Consider the following 19,210-nt stretch of genomic DNA (forward strand, 5'->3'; position numbering starts at 1 on the left):
TGCTTAATGTGTGCAGAGCATTGTACTAGGCCCTTGGGAGAGTACAGTAGAACAGACACATTCCCTGCCCAGTGGTGGTGTTGGGAACAGTGATGGGAAAGTTAGGAGAAAAGGATTTAAGAATCAGTCAGTCAGTCGATGTATTTATGAAGTGCTTACCGAGTGTAGAGCACCATACAAAGTGCTTGGGAGGGTACGGAGGTCATAAACAAGTTCACTTCCCATATTATAGGTAATGCTGACGTGACTATATAATTAGGAGGATTTTAAAAATCCCCCATGGAATAACATCTGGGCATGTGAATGCAGGGTACTGTTCATTTTCTGCAAAAGCATTTTTCTAGCCTTGGCCCCTAGAATGTCCCTGTTTCCAAAACATGAGAAATCAGAAGGTCATGATTTCTAATCCCAGCTCTGCCACTTGTCTGATATGTGTCCTTGGGCAAGTCAGCTCTCTGTACCTGTTACCTCATCTATAAAATGGGTTTTGAGACTGTAAGGCCCACTTGGAACAGGGACTGTGTCCAATCCGATTTTGGTTGTATCCACCCCAGAGCTTAGTACAGTTCCTGGCACATAGTAAGTGCTTAACAAATGCCATACTAATTAATATTATTCTGGTCCTCTGTTCTTTTACAGCTCTTCCTCCCATGACCTATCAAGCTCTTGGGACCAGACAAATCTACATCGCACTTCCGACCATTTCAGTTCCCTGGGAAGCATGGACAGTTTGGGCCACCCTTCCCAACCTTATGCCTACGGGCGACTTTCCGCGACCAAATCCAATAGCAGCATCGACCGTCTCAGCCACCAAAACCAGCGGGACTCTGCCTACGGCTCCTTCTCTCTGAACTCTGGCACGCCCAACCACACCCTGTCGAAGACGGACGCCACCTCGACGGAGAACGTGCTCTACAAAGTGGCCCAGTGGGACTCGGCCAGGTCCGGGAACGGCAAGCCTCTCCAGGCTCTGGGCGACAATGCTCCAAGCGGAGGAGAACGGCTAGCCTCTTGGCCCCCTCCCGTTCCGTGGGAGCTAAGCAACAGTCCAAGACCAGATGACATTCCCGAGCCCAGGTTCTCAGGTTCGGGAAGATCCAATTTTGGGCCCGTCTGGTACGTTCCCGAGAAGAAAAGGACGTCCCGTTCGCCGCCACCCCCTCCTCCGCCCCTCCGGAGCGATAGCTTCGCTGCTACCAAAGGGCTCGAGAAGACCCAGGGTCCAACCTCCTCAGAGGCCACCAGCACCCAGCACTTTACGGTTCCGACCCGAGCTCAGCCCGGGAACGAGTGGCTGTCCGAAACTGCAGATCAGCAGCGAAGACCGGTACGAGTGAGCGACAGGAGCGCGGAGGGGAAAAGGATCGCTCACTCGATATACCTGTCTGATCTCAGTCTGGACCGCACCTTCCTCTCCTCGGATGACCCGTGTAACAGCAACCCGGGGACCAACCCCAGTCTCCAAGCGTCTTTGTCCAGCACAGATGTTCGTTTTGCACAACCAGCTTACGGTTTCCATCACCAGCGCCAGTTCAGCGACGAAAGCACTTTCTTTCACCACCCTCGGGTCTCCGCAGCCCCTAAAGAACTGAGAAAGCCGGCCCATTGTGGTGGCCAGCCCGAGCCCTCTACTGAGCGTTTTTGCGGCCGCAGTCCGACCCAAATTAGACGAGTCGGTGCCGCCCTTCCTGCCGACTGTGCCACTGACCAAATGTTGGAGATCACTGGACAGAGTCGCTTTTACAGTGTAGCGACCAAACAGCCAACTCAGGGAAGTTCTCAGCCACTGCAGCTCAAAGACGAATGTTGGAAGCCCTCGTCAGGAGCTGACATGCTTCTGGCCCCGTATGAAAACCCCACCGCACCCGCAACCGGCCAAAGAACCAAATACTCTCTACCTCAAAACTGTGAGCTTGTAGATATCTGCGAGAGGAGCAGTTCTTGCCGGGCAGACGGTGGAGAGGAAGGTTGGTCAGAGGGCTTGGGAGACATCCGGGGAGCCAGTCGTGTCAACGAAACTAATCGGCAGATCCCGGATGCCGATTTTGAGGGAAACCGCAGAAGTGATAGCCTCTGTCAGCAAGACTACACGAGGCCCAACGACACTTCTCTTCAAAGCCGACCTTGCCGTTCAGACTTCAAGTGGGCCGAGGAGGAAAGCGACAAGATCTCTCCCCGCAAGACACCCATGTTACACTCCTTAGCTCAAGAAGGAAAAAGCCAGCCCGAACATTGCCCAGGGGCTAGACCAGACAAACCGCCCCCGTTCGATGGCCAGGTGGGCAAACAGGCCCGAAGGAGTGATCGGTTTGCAACAACCCTGAGGAACGAGATTCAGATGAGGCGTGCGAAGCTGCAGAAAAGCAAAAGCACGGCTAGCTTGACTGGGGAGAGTGAAACTGAGGAATGCGGAGATCCCTGGAAACCGGAGTCTGGGGATGACTCTTTTCCCAGCACCTACAGGGGCCATTTGCAGGAGGCCCAAGCCAGGGTCCTCCGAGCCACTTCCTTCCAAAGGCGAGACCTAGAGGGCAGCCCTGCCGGGCATTATCCGAGGTCCTCGGAGCACGGGCTCGGTAGCTGCGGTTCCTCCTCCTGTCGGCCCCTGGATCCCGAGACCAACTCCCGCCTCCAGGGAGTCAGCCGGTCTAAGCCAGCCTCCTCGGGGATAGGGCTGCCGCCCATCTCCCGCGTTGGAGGCCGGAGGCGCTTCACAGCAGAGCAGAAACTGAGGTCGTACTCCGAGCCGGAGAAGATCCACGAGGTGGGCATCTCTGAGGGATACAACCCGCGCCGTCGTCCCGACACATCTGAGGAAACCCTGGCCTCTTTTGCTGATAGGTGGAAGTTTTTTGAGGAGACCAGTAAGCCCTCCCACCAGCGACCTGCCCAGAACCCAACTGCCTCTGGCCCGTGGAAAGGTCCGCCGACTGGAAAAGTCCACGGGCCCGAGGGAACGGACTGGCACCAGAAGAAAACCCGGACAGCCTCTTTCGGAGAGGGCTTGAGCTCTGGCAGTAGTCGGGCCCATGAGGTGGAAAATTGCCAGCAGCCTCAGAGGCTGGGGACCTTCGCAGAGTACCAGGCTTCCTGGAAAGAACAGAGAAAGCCCTTAGAAGCAAGGAGCTCAGGAAGGTACCACTCGGCCGATGACATCCTGGATGTGGTCCTGGAACAGAACGAGAAACCCCAATATGTACATGAACGATCCAGGTCCTCTCCCTCCACAGATCACTACAAACAGGTAAAACATTTGGGTCTGTCAGAGAGATCGAGTTTTTAATAAGGAGAACATCCCCAATGGAGGGTTCTCTACTGGGTCTAGTTTAATCCATCTACTTGCCCAGATATTTCCGTAGACCGCCTCCAGGACCAGCTGGTGCAGGGTGACTCGTGGCACCAACGGCCACCCAAGTTTGTCATCCTTCCCGGTGTCCGACACTAATCCTTCACCCCCCACCTTTCCACCTCATCCCTGTCAGCCCCGGGCTCTCCTATTGGCACTCTGAGCTCTTCCGTCCGACCCGCTGAGGGACCAAAGAAATGGAGAAATGCAAGACTAGGCATTTAGGTGGATGTTTAAGGAGCAACTTTTTGGTCAGTCGAGTTTTAGTTCAGTGGCTGCCTTAATAGGGAGCAAAAATGGTAGACCAGAATTTCTGAAACAAGTTTATTTTTTTCTTATAAGAAAGTGAAGGAAGGCATCCATCTATTAATAACGTAGGTGAAAAATGCACAATACTCAATCAACATTCATCATCACAGCAGGAGAAGTAACCAGCTAAGAGCACAAGTGATAGAAGATAAATGGAAGGAGGATATATGCATACATTTTAGCGAGCTGCCTTATCTAAGCCTTTAGCAGAGTTCAGAGATTCACAGTTCCAATATCTAAGCTGCCATTGTTAAGGAATCTTATTCCTCTCTCAGCGTGACCTAGTGGAAAGAGCACAGGCCTGGGAGTCAGAGGACCTGGGTTAGAAATCCTGCTCCTCCACTTTTCTGCTGTATGACCTTGAGCAAATCACTTAAGTTATCTACACCTCAGTTACCTCATCTATAAAATGGGAATTAAGTCTGTGAGCCCATGTGGGACATGTACTGTGCCCAACCTCATATTCCCCAGCACTTAGTACAGTGTGCCTAGCACATAATAAACAGTTAACAAATACCATTAAAAAAAACAATCAGGGGTATTTATAGAGAGTTTACTTGGAGCAGAACACTGTTCTAGGCATTTAATAATAATAATAATAAAAAAGACGATAGTATTTGTTAAGCGCTTATGATATGCCAAGCAGTGTTCTAAGCACTAGGGTAGATAGAAGGTAAGCAGGTTGTCCGACATGGGGCTCACAGTCTTAATCCCCATTTGACAGATGAGGTAAGCTGAGGCACAGAGAAGTGAAGTGGCTTGCCCAAGATCTCACAGCAGACAAGTGGTAGAGTCGGGATAATAATAATAATAATGTTGGTATTTGTTAAGCGCTTACTATGTGCAGAGCACTGTTCTAAGTGCTGGGGTATACAAGGTAATCAGGTTGTCCCACATGAGGCTCACAATCTTCATCCCCATTTTACAGATGAGGTAACTGAGGCACAGAGAAGTTAAGTGACTTGCCCACAGCCACACAGCTGACAAGTGGCAGAGCTGGGATTCGAACCCATGACCTCTGGCTCCCAAGCCCATGCTCTTTCCACTGAGCCACGCTGCTTCTCCCACATCCTCATTTGAGAGTGTACCGTACGCTAGAATGAATGGACATGATCCCTGCCCTTCAGAAGCTTACTTGCTGTTGAGGAGCACTTTCCTGGACTTCTGGAAGTCAGCAATTCCTAGCATCTTTTCCTTTTGGCAGGAAACTAATGATGCCCTGGAATCTAGAATCCTAGAGAATTTATCTAAATGGTATTAAGAGATTTGAATCTTTAGGTTAACCAATGCAGATAATTTCTGCCTTTACTGTTTCTTTCAGAAGAAAGTTTTTTGGATCAGTGTGCGAGATTTTCAAAAGTTGGTATTCGGGTAGATTTATTTACTGAAAACATTAAATGGCTTCTCTAAAGAAGTGTAGTCCAGTGGCTTTTGGTGTTGGCCAGATGTGCATTTAGTAGGAGCATATTGTTTCTAAAATATTGCGTTCTGGTAGAAAAAAAGAATGCCACTTGTGAAACTGTTAAGATTGACCTCCAAGAATTTCATGCTCTAAAAATCTGAGCAAGCATGAACAGCCCCCGCCCACTGGAATCTGCAAAGTCTCAGAAAATGTATGCTTACTGGAAGGCTTACTAGCATTTAGCATGCTTGATTTTTGACAAATATAGGATATGGAGATTTCCAGGCTTTCTCCTGGTTTCCGTTTTCTAGACGAGAGTAGGCTGTACTAGTCAAATGGGGGAGTAGGTTTCCTGGTGCCCTAGAGGAGAGGCCCTTGGCGTTTTCCTCCCTTTTGAGCCACACCGATTGTAGACAGCATGCAACATTATTGACTTCGTGCACACTCAAGCACAGCAAACCCGCAAATAAGGGGTTTCAAAATAATATATTTTCTTGAGACTGAAACCTGATGACTTGGTGTCTTACTGCACTATCCTTTGCAGGAAGCCTCTGCTGGAGTGAGAAGGCAGGCTGAGGATTATCGAGCAGATAGGGAGCCCATTTCCTCTAAAACCAGGACTGATGAGGGGAATTCCACTTGGAGGTAGGTATCTTTTAGGTTCTTTATGGCATAGCAATGCTTTTGTTCAAGTGGATGCATTATCTGTTTCCTTGCCCAGCCAAAAATGGATTTAGTATGGCACTATTTTCAGCCCACAAAAAGCTTCTGCATAGCCACTTTTGGAATGACCCCCACCTCAACTGAATTGGTAGGAAAATTCCTGGAGAAGAGATTTCTACTGCTATTGTGGCATGGCTGGCTGTAATATTTTTAGTGCAGAGAGGCCCTGACTTAGGACAGGAAAAGAAAAATCCAATTTAATTTTCCTCATCAGTTAAATGCTGAAAAATGCTTGGCTTTTCTAAAGGAATTTTTCAGCATTGTGTATTATTTCTGTGTTGGTGACACACTGTTCGTTCCATAAAATGAAGTTCTGAGTAAGTTCTAAGGCCAGAACTCGGAAAGGGAGAAGAGTTTCTAAATAGAGTTTTAATCAGTAAACTTTCTGCCTCTCAAAGATCTGCTAAATAAATTGATGCCAGAGAGAGAGATCAAAGCAGCTTGAGAAAATGATGCCCGAGTGGTAGACTATAATGTTTCATTCTGAAATTGAAAGCACTGCAAAGAGAACTTTTTAAATGTTCACTGTATCCTGCCCTTTTCACGTATTGGAGCAGTGGCTTGGAAAAATCATATCATGTCATTTTAATCCCTGGGTCCATTTTTACTGTAACCATGGGAATTGGGAACCAGGGTAACTGTCCACAGTACGATGATCTCTTCTATTGTGAATGCAGAAGCAGGGGTTAAAATGTGAATTTGGCATCTCATTTCAGAATGTGAAGTGCTCTTGTTTAAATAATCGCCCGAAGCTTTTCTTTGGAGTCAGTTTATAGGCTTAGATTTCATTTTTGTCACGAGTCCGGAAGCGTATTTTGCAACTGTTTAAGCTTGGTAAAGGAGCAGCAAGCGGGCATGTACTTTGGGAACTGGGAGCCAGGGAGGAAGGACCAGAGAACCTGGGCTGTATACGCCTGTCTGTGTAGGAAGACGGCATCTCTAACAGTCCTTTCACTCTAAGACTCAAGGCCCATGGTAAGAAAAGCGTGAATAATACACCTACGCCAGCTCTTCAGCAGCTTGTGTGGCGCACAACCCCTGCTTTGATTATAGTGAAATCCATATACATCATGTGACTGGGTACCAGATGTAAGCCTTTTTTTTTTTTTAAGCGGTAGGCTTCTTCCACGTACTGTTGCAGTCGTATTATTCAGGCACCGCACCGCATTGCGGGGATGGGTTTTATAAAGTGTTCTCATTCATGGGTTTTTGCTCAGCTCAGGGTGATTCCAGAGCCTTTAAAACTCCGTCAAGGAAACATATGGTTTTGCTACTAAAAACCTCCACTTGGCGAGTTTAATTCCGCAGCTTCGGATAGATGCTGAGTGATAATGAATGGATGTAATGTCGGGCTGTATTTTTATTTGGTGTTAATGGCATTATCACTAGCGAAGGGCCAAATGAAAATGAGCAGGAGTCTCATTTGTTATAGTTGCCGTATAATATGCTCCATTTAACTGCCCCCCCCAAATTGATTCCAGAAGTGTTTCTGTTTTCCGGCACAAAACTTAAAATGGGCATTTTTAAAATTGTATTTCCTCTCGTGTGACCCAAGTGAGTGAAATTTTAGAATCCAGACTCCAGCAGCCTAATTTGGCTTTCATGATAGGAAGTCATTCCTTTTCTAACAGATTTGTGAAAATGGAGGCTACTTTTGTATTTTTAAAAGTAAATCAGTTCTTAGTGGAGAAGAAAATATTCTTTGAGCTACTGCTTTCTTAAATTGGAGCTTGATAAAAAATGAAATGATAAAGTAAGATGAAATCAGTGATTAGCCCTTATAATTGATTTGCATTTGAAAAACAACTTAAACTTTTTTTGGCTTTAGTAAGTGAATTTATTATTTCTGATGGCCAATGCTAAGAGTATTTGAGTGCAGTTTACCTGAGTAGCTGGATTTAAAGCAGTACTTTCTGAAATCTAATGAAAACCATTGTTTAAAGTCTTATTAATTAGGAAATTCAGCTGTTTTTTTCCATTAATGTTTTCTTATTATTATCATTATAATTGCATTTAAATGCTTACTCTTTGTCAAACACTGTTCTGAGTGCGGGGGTAAGATGCAATTAATCAGGGTGGACAGTCCCTGTCTCACAAGGGACTCACAGTCTTAAGTAGGAGGAGGAACAGGCATTGAATCCCCATTTTACAGATGAGAAAGATGAGGTACAGAGAATTGAAGTGACTTTCCCAAAATCACAAATCAGGCAAGTGGCTGAGCTGAAATTAGAGCCCAGGGTCTCTTCTTCTTAGGCCTCCACTAACTCTCTGGCTGCTTCTCCTTTTTCCCCTCTCTGGGTCCTTCTGTCTGACCCCCGCCTTCTCTGGCCATCTCTCCCATTGCCTCTAATATTCATTCAGTTGTATTTTTTGAGCTCTTACTATGTGTAGAGCATTGTGCCAAGCACTTGATGGCATTTGCTGCTCTTCCCATCTTCCCCCAATGTATTTCCCCCGCCCTGCTCTTTCACTCATCCTCTGGAGGGACCATTTTCTGGTGTGCTAGGAGAAGAACTCCTTCTGAAGGAATGCAACTATAGCTCATTGGGAACACTCAGGAATTGTGATGCCTTCCTAAAGTGCACCTTCTGCTCTCAAACTTAGGGATGAAGTTTTCTTATTTTATAAGTTTCCTGTATTTCACTGAAGCTAATGATTTCATCTTGAAGCTGATTATCTGCCCACATTTAGAGCAAAGATCTTCCTTTTATTTAGATGAAGAAGACCAAATCTTTATGCTGGAGGAAACTAGGACTCTCTTGTACCTTTTGCACAGGTGTTCCATGTCATCAGCATTTCTAGACATATAATCATTCTTATTTATTGGTATATCCATCAATCACTGGTGTTTAGCACTTACTCTGTGCAGAACACTATACTAAGCACTTGGGAGAAGACAATTCAGTTGGTAGACACGATTCTTGCCCACAAGGAATTATATTTATTTACATATTTGAACATTTTTTATAGTGGTTAAGCTCTTACTCTGTATCAAGCACTGTTCTAAGGGCTGACTTGCTCCCTTTATTCATCCCCCCCCAGCCCCTCAGTAATTATGTACGTATATGCGATTAATTTACTTATAATATTGTCTGTCTCCCCCTCAAAACTGTAAACTCATCGTGATCAGGGAATGTTTCTACTAGCTGAATTGTACTCTCCCAAGCACTAAGTACAGTCTTCTGTGATAGCCCTCAGGACCATTCAAATTCAGTTTTATGTCAGCAGATTCTCATGATCTACTTGAGCAGTTGGAGTGGTAGTAAATTCTGGCCAGGTGTCTGCAACTGGGAAGGACACTATTTTTTTGCATGTCAAGTCCATCAGAACCTATAATAGATTCTGAAGTAAACTACTTTAAAAATGAACTGAGTTCACTTTTAGGAAGATTTCTCAATGCACTTCGTTGTGTTTAAAATATTGCTTTGATGAGATGCTTCACATAAGCCCAATAGCCAGTCAAACCAACAGTCCAACAAGCTCACTACTCTGTCTCCAGCAGAAGCAACCAAACACTAAGAACAGCAATGGGATGGGTTCTCTTTGACATCCCTCTCAGTATTTAGCATCCCTAATATTTCCCTTTATATCTCCGTTGTGCCCTCTTGTAACCCATTATGGACCTCGTGTCCAGAAATTTATCCAGACCCCTCCTGAACCTACCAGTTGTTTCATCCTTTATAACTTCTTAAGGTGACAAATTCCTTATCAATCCACTAGTTGTATTTATTGAGCACCTGTTATGTGTGGAGAACCGTATTGAGCATTTGGGAGGGTAGAGTCGGTGTAGGCACAGGCAGCTTAAAATTATACAGGAGAAATAGAGAGTGGAAATTGTAACTTATTTATCCAACACCCACTGGGTGCAATGCACTTTCATAAACGTTTGGGGAGGGCAAAGAAAACAGTCATACATTCCTTGCCCCAAAGTGATTTTGGTTTTCAAGCTGGTATTTAGCCCTTAGTTTGTGCCAAGCACTGAACTAAACATTAGGGTAGATCCAAGGTCATCAGGTTGGAGACTTGCTTAGGGTCATGTGGCAAGCAAGTGGCAAAACTGGGGTTAAGGCCCAGGTCTTCTAACTCCCAAGCCCGTGTTCTTTCCATTAGGCCATATTGCTTTTTCCTGTGATGTTCTATGTGTTATATGAACCAGGATGATCCAGAACCCACAACATGTATGTACATATTTTATATACATACATACATATTTTAGAGAAGCAGCATGACTCAGTGGAAAGACCCTAGGCTTGGGAGTCAGAGTTCATGGGTTCGAATCCCGGCTCTGCCATTCGTCAGCTGTGTGACTGTGGGCAAGTCACTTAACTTCTCCGTGCCTCAGTTCCCTCATCTGTAAAATGGGGATTAACTTGAGCCTCACTTGGGACAACAGTCGATTAGACTGTAAGCCCGTCGATTAGACTGTAAGCCTGTCAAACGGCAGGGACTGTCTCTATCTGTTGCCGACTTGTTCATTCCAAGTGCTTAGTACAGTGCTTTGCACATAGTAAGCGCTCAATAAATACTATTGAATGAATGAACAACCTGATTACCCTATATCTACCCCAGCGCTTAGAACAGTGCTCTGCACATAGTAAGCGCTTAACAAATACCAACCTTATTATATGCTGTATTGATGCCTCCCATCTGTAATCTAGTCTCCCTGACTAGAATGTAAGCACCTCGAGGTCAGGGATCATGATAATTCTGTTGTACTCCCCCAAATGTTTAGGGCAGTAAATGCTATTGATTGATTGACTTCATATTCTAAAGCTGCCTAATGCATGAATCATACATACCTAAAGTACATAGATTGACATTTTAGTGACAACCCAGTCATCCAGCGAACATTTTATGCTTTTGGCTTTGTTTCCAAATTCTCTGTGGCAAGACAACTCCCTGAAATCCCCTGCAAAATGGCTTTTTATTTTCCAGCCTGCCACAGTCTCCACGGATCCCTCTGCCTTCCACCGCAGAGATTTTCTTCCACCAGCCTCTTTCCTTGTGCTGCCTCTTTAAAGATTCCTGCAGGCTGGTGACCAACCACTCACAGACGAGGAGCACAAACACCGCAGCCCCTGCGGTCTGCAGTCACTGCGATTCCTTTGGGATTGTTGTGCTGAGCAGTGTTGGACTGAGCCATAATCTGTAGGGTAGCTTTGGGAAAGACAGCAGAGTGCTCATGTGAAGAGGGCTCCTGGGTGATTTTGTCCCTCATCCTTTTAAATTGATAACGAGTCATTTCTCCACACAAAGCCAGAGGTCAGGATTTGGTAGCATCGTTGGATGATATTAAAAAAAATTGAGTCTAAAACTGTGCCGTATCCAAACTGAATTCCTGCAGAGATAATTTCAGTTTTCCCTACATCCATGCCTCACACAGTTTCAATCAAATATCGTATTTTACTTGAGAATTTTGTCCCAGTGCAGTGTCTTTCAGCTGCTGTTTTCATCTGCCAAAGAGCCTTCAGTGTTGGTTTGGCTCCAGTGAATCCCTCCAGCAAAAAAAAGCCAGAGGTCAGGAGTGGGAAGCACCATTGGATGAGATACGAAATCAGGAGTTTAACACTGCACTGTGCCCAAACTGAGTTCCTGCATAAGTGATTGCAATATTTCCTACACCTTTGCCTCACACAGTTTCAAGCTAATATTATATTTTACATCTGAGTTCTGACCCAGTGCAGTGCCTTTTAGCTGCTGTTTTCGTCTACCAAAGAGGCTACGGTGTAGGATTGGCTCCATTGAGACCCTCAGACTAGAAAATGCCGTGCAAATTATGATTGCGAATATTCTTTTATTTTTAATTTGAATAGCTTTGCACCTAGTGCTATTCTGATGGACTCTGGGCTGCAAACTCTCATCTGTACCACATCTGGTTGACACACTAAAATTTAGTAATAACTTTAAAATAGCTCGACATGATGCTGACGTTTACGTTCCCTCTAATTATAGTGGAGTCAATCAATAGTATTTATTGAGTGCTTACTGTGTGCCCAACATGCGCTGGGGAGAGTATAGTACAACAGAGGTAGTAGACAATCCCTGCCCACAAGGAGCTTACTGACTAGAGGGGGGCAGACTTGAAAAACAGTCATAAGTAGGAGAATGACAGAATTTAAGGATAGTGTACTCATCCAAGGGCTTAGTACAGTTCTCTGACTCCTTGCTCTCTGAGTGCTTTCTGTGTGCTGAGCACTATCCTAAGTGCTTGGGAGAGTATATTTAACAGAGTTGATAGACATGTTCCGTGCTCGCGAGGAGCTTACAGTGTAGATGGACTGACTAGCGTACAGTGGTAAGCACATACATAGTAAGCACTCAATAAATTCCATCAATTAATTTACATAAGTCCTGTGGGTTAACTATCAAGTGCCTTTCAGGATGTGTTTAAGGGGTACAGATCAAGAGGCGAATAGGAGAAATGAGGGTTCAATCAGGGAAGGCTTCTTGGAAGAGATACAATTTTTAGTAGGCTGAAATTTGCACCGAGGTTGTGGTGATGGCATTCTTTTTCAGTTTCTAAATCTCGATTATTTTTGTAAGAGGAAGCAGGGCTTAGGCAGAGATCATTCAAATATTCATGTGTGCCACCAGGTTCAGTCTTCTGCACTGAACGTTTTCCCCCAAGCTGCTACATATTAAAAATAATAAACATTCTGTTTCTGCCCCTTCCCACCCTATGGTGGTGTAGAGAGGGCTTCAAGCAATGACGGGGGAAGACACCGGGTTTGGATTATAACACTGACTTTTATAGCCAGCACCTGTGTAGTGAACAGTATGCAGTGGTGGGTTTAGTTTGGTGGATGCATTTTACATTCTCTTTATGGGTTTGCACGTATGTGAGCCCATTGTTGGGTTGGGATTGTCTCTATCTGTTGCTGAATTGTACTTTCCAAGTGCTTAGTACAGTGCTTTGCAGACAGTAAGCGCTCAATAAATACGGTCAAATGAATCAATGTATTTGTCAGAGGCATATACAAATCTTCCATTCAAGGGTGAATTTTATATATATAATATATTTATGTGTGTGTGTGTGTGTGTGTGAGTATATATGAATACACTTATAGTCTTGAATATGGAGTGTGCAAAGAAGAAAAGTGTTTGTGAGTTTCCTCATTTCACAAGTGATTCTTCATCTTCATGTGGTTTAGGAGGGGAAAGGTATTTTGTCAGGGTCTTACTAATGGTCCCTTGTGTGATTGAATATTGATAGTGTTCTAGAATTAGTTTAGTTGGAGCTAGGAAATCATTTCCATTTGTGGAATACAAAAAGAGTGCATAAAAGCCATTTGGGATTTTTTTTTTAAATAAAGCTTTGAAGGTTTTTTGAGGTTTTCTCCCTGAGGTCACAAGTCGTCAGTGATGTAACGTATAATACAAACTAAGCCTTCAGTCATCAAGGTTAAAGTTGACGAAGCTTGTATGAACTTGTCAATCACCTAGAAGCAGGCAAAGACAAGCCAGCTGTTGTGAGGCATGGCTTTGAAAATCCTCTGTATTACAGTAAATGAGATACAGAGGCTGAAAGCAAAATCAGTTCTGTATGACCCTGGAGCTCCCTTGAGCTCATTGGTGTGTTTGCTTGCAGAGAGAGCTCACAGATCCAGGAAACAGGGCTGAAGAGCATTGAAGCCTGGTAAGGCTTTCTTTACCTATTTACTTGGGGAGAATTATATTGATGGGGAACAAATACCAGCTCATCACCTGATATTTCTTAGGTGATTTTGCGGCAGTTGGGGGTTCTTCTTTTGTTCTCCGGTCTCTAAAAAAAAAAAAAATATCGGATGCCTGTCCTTACTGATCCTCAAAAACAAGTGGATCTTTTCAACAAAGAGATAATGTAGAGGTATTTTTGACTGTTTCCTTGTTGTTTGTTTGGACTGAGGCTTTGCATGTAAAGATGGTGCAAGTGGCAGTGTTAATTCCAACAAGAGCCTCTGTGAGAGTGTGAGCGTGTGTGTATGTGTGTGACTGACTGCTGTTTTTAGCAGCTTTTGTTTTCACAGTTGGCAAAATGCACAGTGGAAGAGAAGGCAGTGCCTTTCAGAAATGTTTGTTTTCTGGGCTGGAGTCTACTGTGCCGGGATCCTCACTTGCGCGCCTCCGAGACTGGGTATTTTACAATGTTGCACAGTGGGAAATAGATTTTTGCCGAACCAGCTTCCCGTCAGATTGGTCTCCCAAGCAGATTGAGTTGAGAATGCAGAATCAGATGAAGACCCCTTTTTAAAGCTGTACAAAGCAGGCAGTTTGACTATTGACTGGGAATATTGAAAGGAAATGGTGAGTCAACAGCCACAGCAGACTGAACAGTAATTGGAGGAGGTGTGAATGCCGATGGAAATTGCTATTTGTAATCATTTTAAATAGGTTAAGAGATTCACCTGACTATTGATTTAAGGCATCCTTATTTTTAACAGTTTTTCCTCCTGTTTGAACTCAGGCTTCTCTTGGGATCTGTTGAGGCTAATCCGCATGAAAGCAATTTAATGACAGTTCAGGGTCATGGGGTTTTTTTGTTTGTTTTTTTTTTAGAAAGGTCTTGACTTTAAGCTTATATTCTTGCCCTTTGTGTTGAGATAGAAGGAAAATCCTAAAGTGTTTTTTTCCCCCATTGAAGGTCATTTCTTTGCTGACTCTGTTAAGTGATAGATCCTTTCTGTGAAATCTTTCTTACATAGTGAAGATTTGTTTCTGCTTGAATTTATTGTTTTCTGAATGTGAAGTGAGTTATCCACAGGAGCAGTAGTCATTTTGAAATCCATGCTTACCAGCTCAGGCAGCAGAAATGGACAAGGAAAAGCAAACAGACGAATGAGCTAGAAAAATGTTATTTTGTCAGCAATGGAAATGCCTCCCGGTATTGAAGGGAAAGGATTGAGAGGCATGGTTTGATCAGATAATCAATTCTGAAAGATACTGAAATGTCTCCCGTTCAACAGTGTTTTAAGATGGGACTTGTTTTTATTGTAGAAATCTGCCAGTTTGATTATTGCCCACAAGCTGGTAATCAGGAGGGGGGGGGAGAATCTAAGCTTGTTTTAGTGCTGCAATCTGAAAGGAGAGCTGTTTATAAAGAAAAAATGAAAGAATGAGGTTGTAGACTGTTTTCATTCACTCAGGCATGAAAATGGAGCACAGAAGAGGGGCACTAATGAAAGAGATGAGAAATAACCATATATCATATCGGTATTAACCGTTCATTCTAGGTTATGTAAGGATGATGCTGTCCAGCTGGGGTGACATACTCTCTCACATTAAATGTGGGCGAGTTCTTGGATCCATTTTGATTGACTACTCTGATAACAACTGTCTTTTGGTTGGTTAGTGATACAGTGGAAGCTAATGGAGAGTTCATAAAGCTATGAAAAGAATCTGCTGTCTACTCCTCTCCCTCCCATGCTACAGTTTTCTGAAGGGATACCAAAGGAGATAGAAAGGGTGATAGAATTTTTTTTTTCCTTTCTTGAATACTTTTAGGTCCTCCTGTTCTTGACCACATTCAGTCAGAATATTTTTTCCCCCTGAAACCATGAACAGTTTTTGTCATTGGTGGCTTAGAGCCAGTTGTGATTTGAGAGGGTGAGCTGCTATTCTGCTTATGCAGTGGTTAGTAACTGGGCCAGCCTCCTTGGTTTAATAAATCCTCTCTGCAAATGATTTGCTAAACACTTCTTTGGAGAACTTGCCATATCTGGTGCAGCATGTCCTGCCTGATTTGATATTTAGAACATGTCCCGAGGGGTTAGAAACCCTAAAATAATCTGTAAAATTAGTTGCTTGTTCAAAAGCAAAACCTCATCAGCATAATCTGCATGTCTTCAGCTGGAGTCTCTGCAACACTGACCTCTTTAATTTTGTTTCTGAAATGGCATCTCCTCCAGGAGGTCTTCCCTGATTATTCTCTCATCACCCCCACCCAAATTCTCCCTTCTGCACACTGCCCCCCTTTCTGCCACTGCAGCACATCCACCTCATGTGAGCACTGGGATCCATGCTTCCCACCCAGCCCCATCACCAGATAGTTCTTAGATACATATCTTTAAGCTACGCTGCTTCCCCAATTTTTAATTTATTTTAGTGTCTGTGTCCTCTACTGTTTACCTCATCAAGGACAGGGATCATGTCTGTTAATTTTATTGCCTCTCCCAAGTGCTTAGTACACTGATCAGCACAGAGTGATCACTAAATAAATACTGTTAATTGATTGATGTAGTAGAGACATCCACACTTCTGTGAACAACATACTGCATCTGTAGTGGCTCCGGTGGCAGACAGGATTAGCCCTGTGTTCCTGGCTGCCGTACCTTCATGATATTGGTATTATGGTATTTGTTTATCTAATAGTGGTTCATATCAGCAATTTCTAAAGAATCATCACTGGGGCCAGCAGGTAATGAAAGAAATGGTATCTTCTTGACAAAATCACCAAAAAGCTTTTAACGGACATTTCTTAATGCAGTGCTAGCCAGAAGACTCCAAACTGCTGGCATCTGAAGGGGAAGATAGCTCCTAGCCAAAGAATGTCACTACTCTAAAATCTAGGTATGATTTAGGTAGCCAGTTGTATATTTCACAACCTATAGGTAGATCAGAAGATTAAAATCATTCCTCAAACAATAGAAATAATGGAGGGGTAACATTTCACCATTGCCCTCCTCTGGATTGGTGTCTTGTGGGCCATATTGGAAACAGTCACAAAGGATGATTATATATCGACTAATAATGCTAATAATGCTCCTATTTTTAAATGCCTATTAGGTGCCATGCTCTGGGGTAGATATGAGATAATCAGATGGGATACAGTCCCTGCCCCACTGTGGGACTGATGACCCAAATAGGAGGAACAGGAGGCATCCCCATTTTGCCGAAGACACTGAGGTCCAGAGCAGTGAAGTGACTTGTGCAAGGTCACCCAGCCCCCAAGTTGTGGAGCCAGGATTAGATCCCAGGCCTCCTGCCTCCCAGGCCTGTGCTCTTTCCAAAAGGCTGTGCTGCCTCTCTGAAAAAAGTATTTGCCAATTAACTAAGTGGATGGTATGTTCTGCTGATAACTTTTGGAAAGAAGTAAACCATCACCTTCAGACAATGCTATAAGAATCAAAACCAGTCCTTTTGGAATAAATGCATCAAATAAAGGAACTCTTTAGAGCAGTAGACAGCTTCTGCATAGGATCGGGTATACAGTTCCTGAACATGCACAGTAAAACTAACCTAACATTAAGCATGGACCTCCCAGCTGCAGGGACCATCCCACTAGGAAAGATTCAGCTTTTAGCAACCTCTCAGCCCCAGATCTGCTACTAAGACTGACTCAGGAACCCCACTAGCAGCCAGTGGGCTTCACTGACAGGCCATTTTACAGGCTTTCCCAGCCCTAGAGTCCAGGACCATCGCCAGAATCCAGCTAGGCTGGCAAGGGGAGAAGGGATTGCCAGCGTCCAACAGGTCACGCCATACCGAGCTGAAGGCCCACACAGAGAGAAATCCTGAGAAACAACCTCGTCATGGCTTTAGCCTAATTCTATTGCAGACTGTTGGATATGAAGGGGAAGGGAGTTCCCAGCAGAAGGGAGGATGTGAGCAAGGAGTGAAAGGCGAGAGAGAGAAGATCAAGGTACAGTAAGAAGGCTGGTATTAAGAGGAGCAATGTCATGACATTATGGCACACGTGGTCACATGCTTGATGTCACGTGTTTGGCAATGCCTGGTGTTCCCAATTTCCTCAGTGGCCATCCTCGTCACGCATCCCACTCCTTTCTTCTCCTTCTGGGCCTCCCCACCCCCACCATAGTAGGTGGCTATCCAACAGCCACCTATATACGTTCTATTAGCATTCTTCAACAGCTGCCTCCCCTACCACCTTTCCAATTCCCCCTGTTCCTTTAAGTAAGAAAAGAAGTTGAAAGAACAAGAGCCATCTTGAGGTTCCCGCTCAAATAGCTGCTTCGTTTTCAGTGGCAGAGGACAGACAGCACTAACCCTCAATGGAAGGATTCTGCTTTTGTAATTAGAGCCTCTCCTCTCCTCACCTTGGAATCAACCCATTGATGTACTAATGTCTTAACCTGTCGAGTTGTCTCCGACCCATAGCGATGCCATAGACACATCTCTCCCAGAGTGCCCCACGTCCATCTGCAGTCATTCTAGTAGTGTATCCATAGAGTACCCTTGGTGAAAATACGGAACTAGTTTATTGTTGCCTTCTTCTGCACAGTAAACTTGAATCTCCACCTCAACTCTCTCCCATGCTGCTGCTGCCCAGCACAGCTGAGTTTTGACTTGTAGCAGAATGCCTTCCACTCTCTAGCCACTGCCCGAGCTTGGAATGGAATGGTTAGGCCTCTGCTTGACTCTCCTTCCGTAGTCGAGGCGGGTAGAGTACTGGAAACTCTCTGGGTGTGAGAACTCTCTGGGTGTGACCTTGAGAGGAGGATGTTCTGATAGGCAAGGTGAAATGTAAAGGGAGCAAGCCCTGGGTTGAGTGGGAAAGGAAAGCAGGTTGGCAGGAAATTATGGCATTTAAGTGCTTACTATGTGCCAGGCAGTGTACTAAGCCCTGGAGTCGATGCAAGATATTTCAGTTGGACTCAGTCCCCGTCCAACATGGGGCTCACAGTCTAGAGGGAGTAGGACGTAATCCCCATTTTTACAGGTAAGGAAACAGGCACATAAGAGTGATGTCATTTACCCAAGGTCACTTTTTTTTATATATTTTTGTGTTTTTGCCTGGTTTTATGTGTGTAGCAATCTGGGCTAAGATGTACTTTTGTATGGTTGAAGACTTGAGGACAAGTTGTAAACTTGGGAAAAATATCATGACTTGTATGAAAAACATGGTTGGTTGCACTCAATATGGTTCTAGGCTTGCAGGGCCTTAATGCAGTGAGAGGAGTTCTGATGAGTAAACTTGTGCCCAAGGATCTTTGATTTCAATATTTAGAGTGTTCTATTAGCAGGCAACATGATTTCTTCTGTTTTTTTGTTTTCTTTTATTTTTGTTTTTGCTTATTTAATGATATTAAGTCCTTTTATGTGCTAGACACTGTACTAAGTACTGGGGTAGATACAAGCTGTTTAGATTGGTCACGGACCATGTTCCATGTAGGGTCGAGTCTTAATCCTAATTTTAACAAATGAGGTAACTGAGGCCCAGAGAAGTTAAGTGACTTGCCTAAGGTCACACAGCAGACGAGTGGCAGAGATTGGATTAGGACCCAGGTCCTCTGATTCTCAGGCCTGTGCTTTTTCCACTAGACCACACTACTTTAGTTGAGAGTAGCTATAACTTTGTAGTTAATAACAAGAATACTCACTTTCCAGCTGCTAATTATTGGTTTGTCAAGTGAAAGAGGAAAAAAAAGATGGTCATCAACTCTTAATGATCAGTTTTAAGGTGTTCATTAATATTTCAAAGTGTACTTTGTGGA

The 19,210-nt window shown here is 44.3% G+C and overlaps 1 protein-coding gene across 5 annotated transcripts in view; it reads left to right on the forward strand.

Annotated features, from left to right (window-relative positions):
- Nucleotides 1–642: 642 nt before the first annotated feature.
- Nucleotides 643–19,210, forward strand: part of SHROOM2 (shroom family member 2) — a 41,105-nt gene continuing 22,537 nt past the window's right edge. For all 5 annotated transcript variants that reach the window (XM_039914156.1, XM_039914155.1, XM_039914157.1 and 2 more), the window contains exons 1-2: nucleotides 643–3,244; nucleotides 5,602–5,702. In XM_039914156.1, coding sequence (XP_039770090.1) covers nucleotides 722–3,244; nucleotides 5,602–5,702 — 2,624 coding nt within the window. In that variant the 5' untranslated portion in view covers nucleotides 643–721. The remainder of the gene's footprint in view (nucleotides 3,245–5,601; nucleotides 5,703–19,210) is intronic.

The sequence above is a fragment of the Ornithorhynchus anatinus genome, chromosome 15 (genome assembly GCF_004115215.2).
Source record: "Ornithorhynchus anatinus isolate Pmale09 chromosome 15, mOrnAna1.pri.v4, whole genome shotgun sequence".
Classification (NCBI taxonomy): domain Eukaryota; kingdom Metazoa; phylum Chordata; class Mammalia; order Monotremata; family Ornithorhynchidae; genus Ornithorhynchus; species Ornithorhynchus anatinus.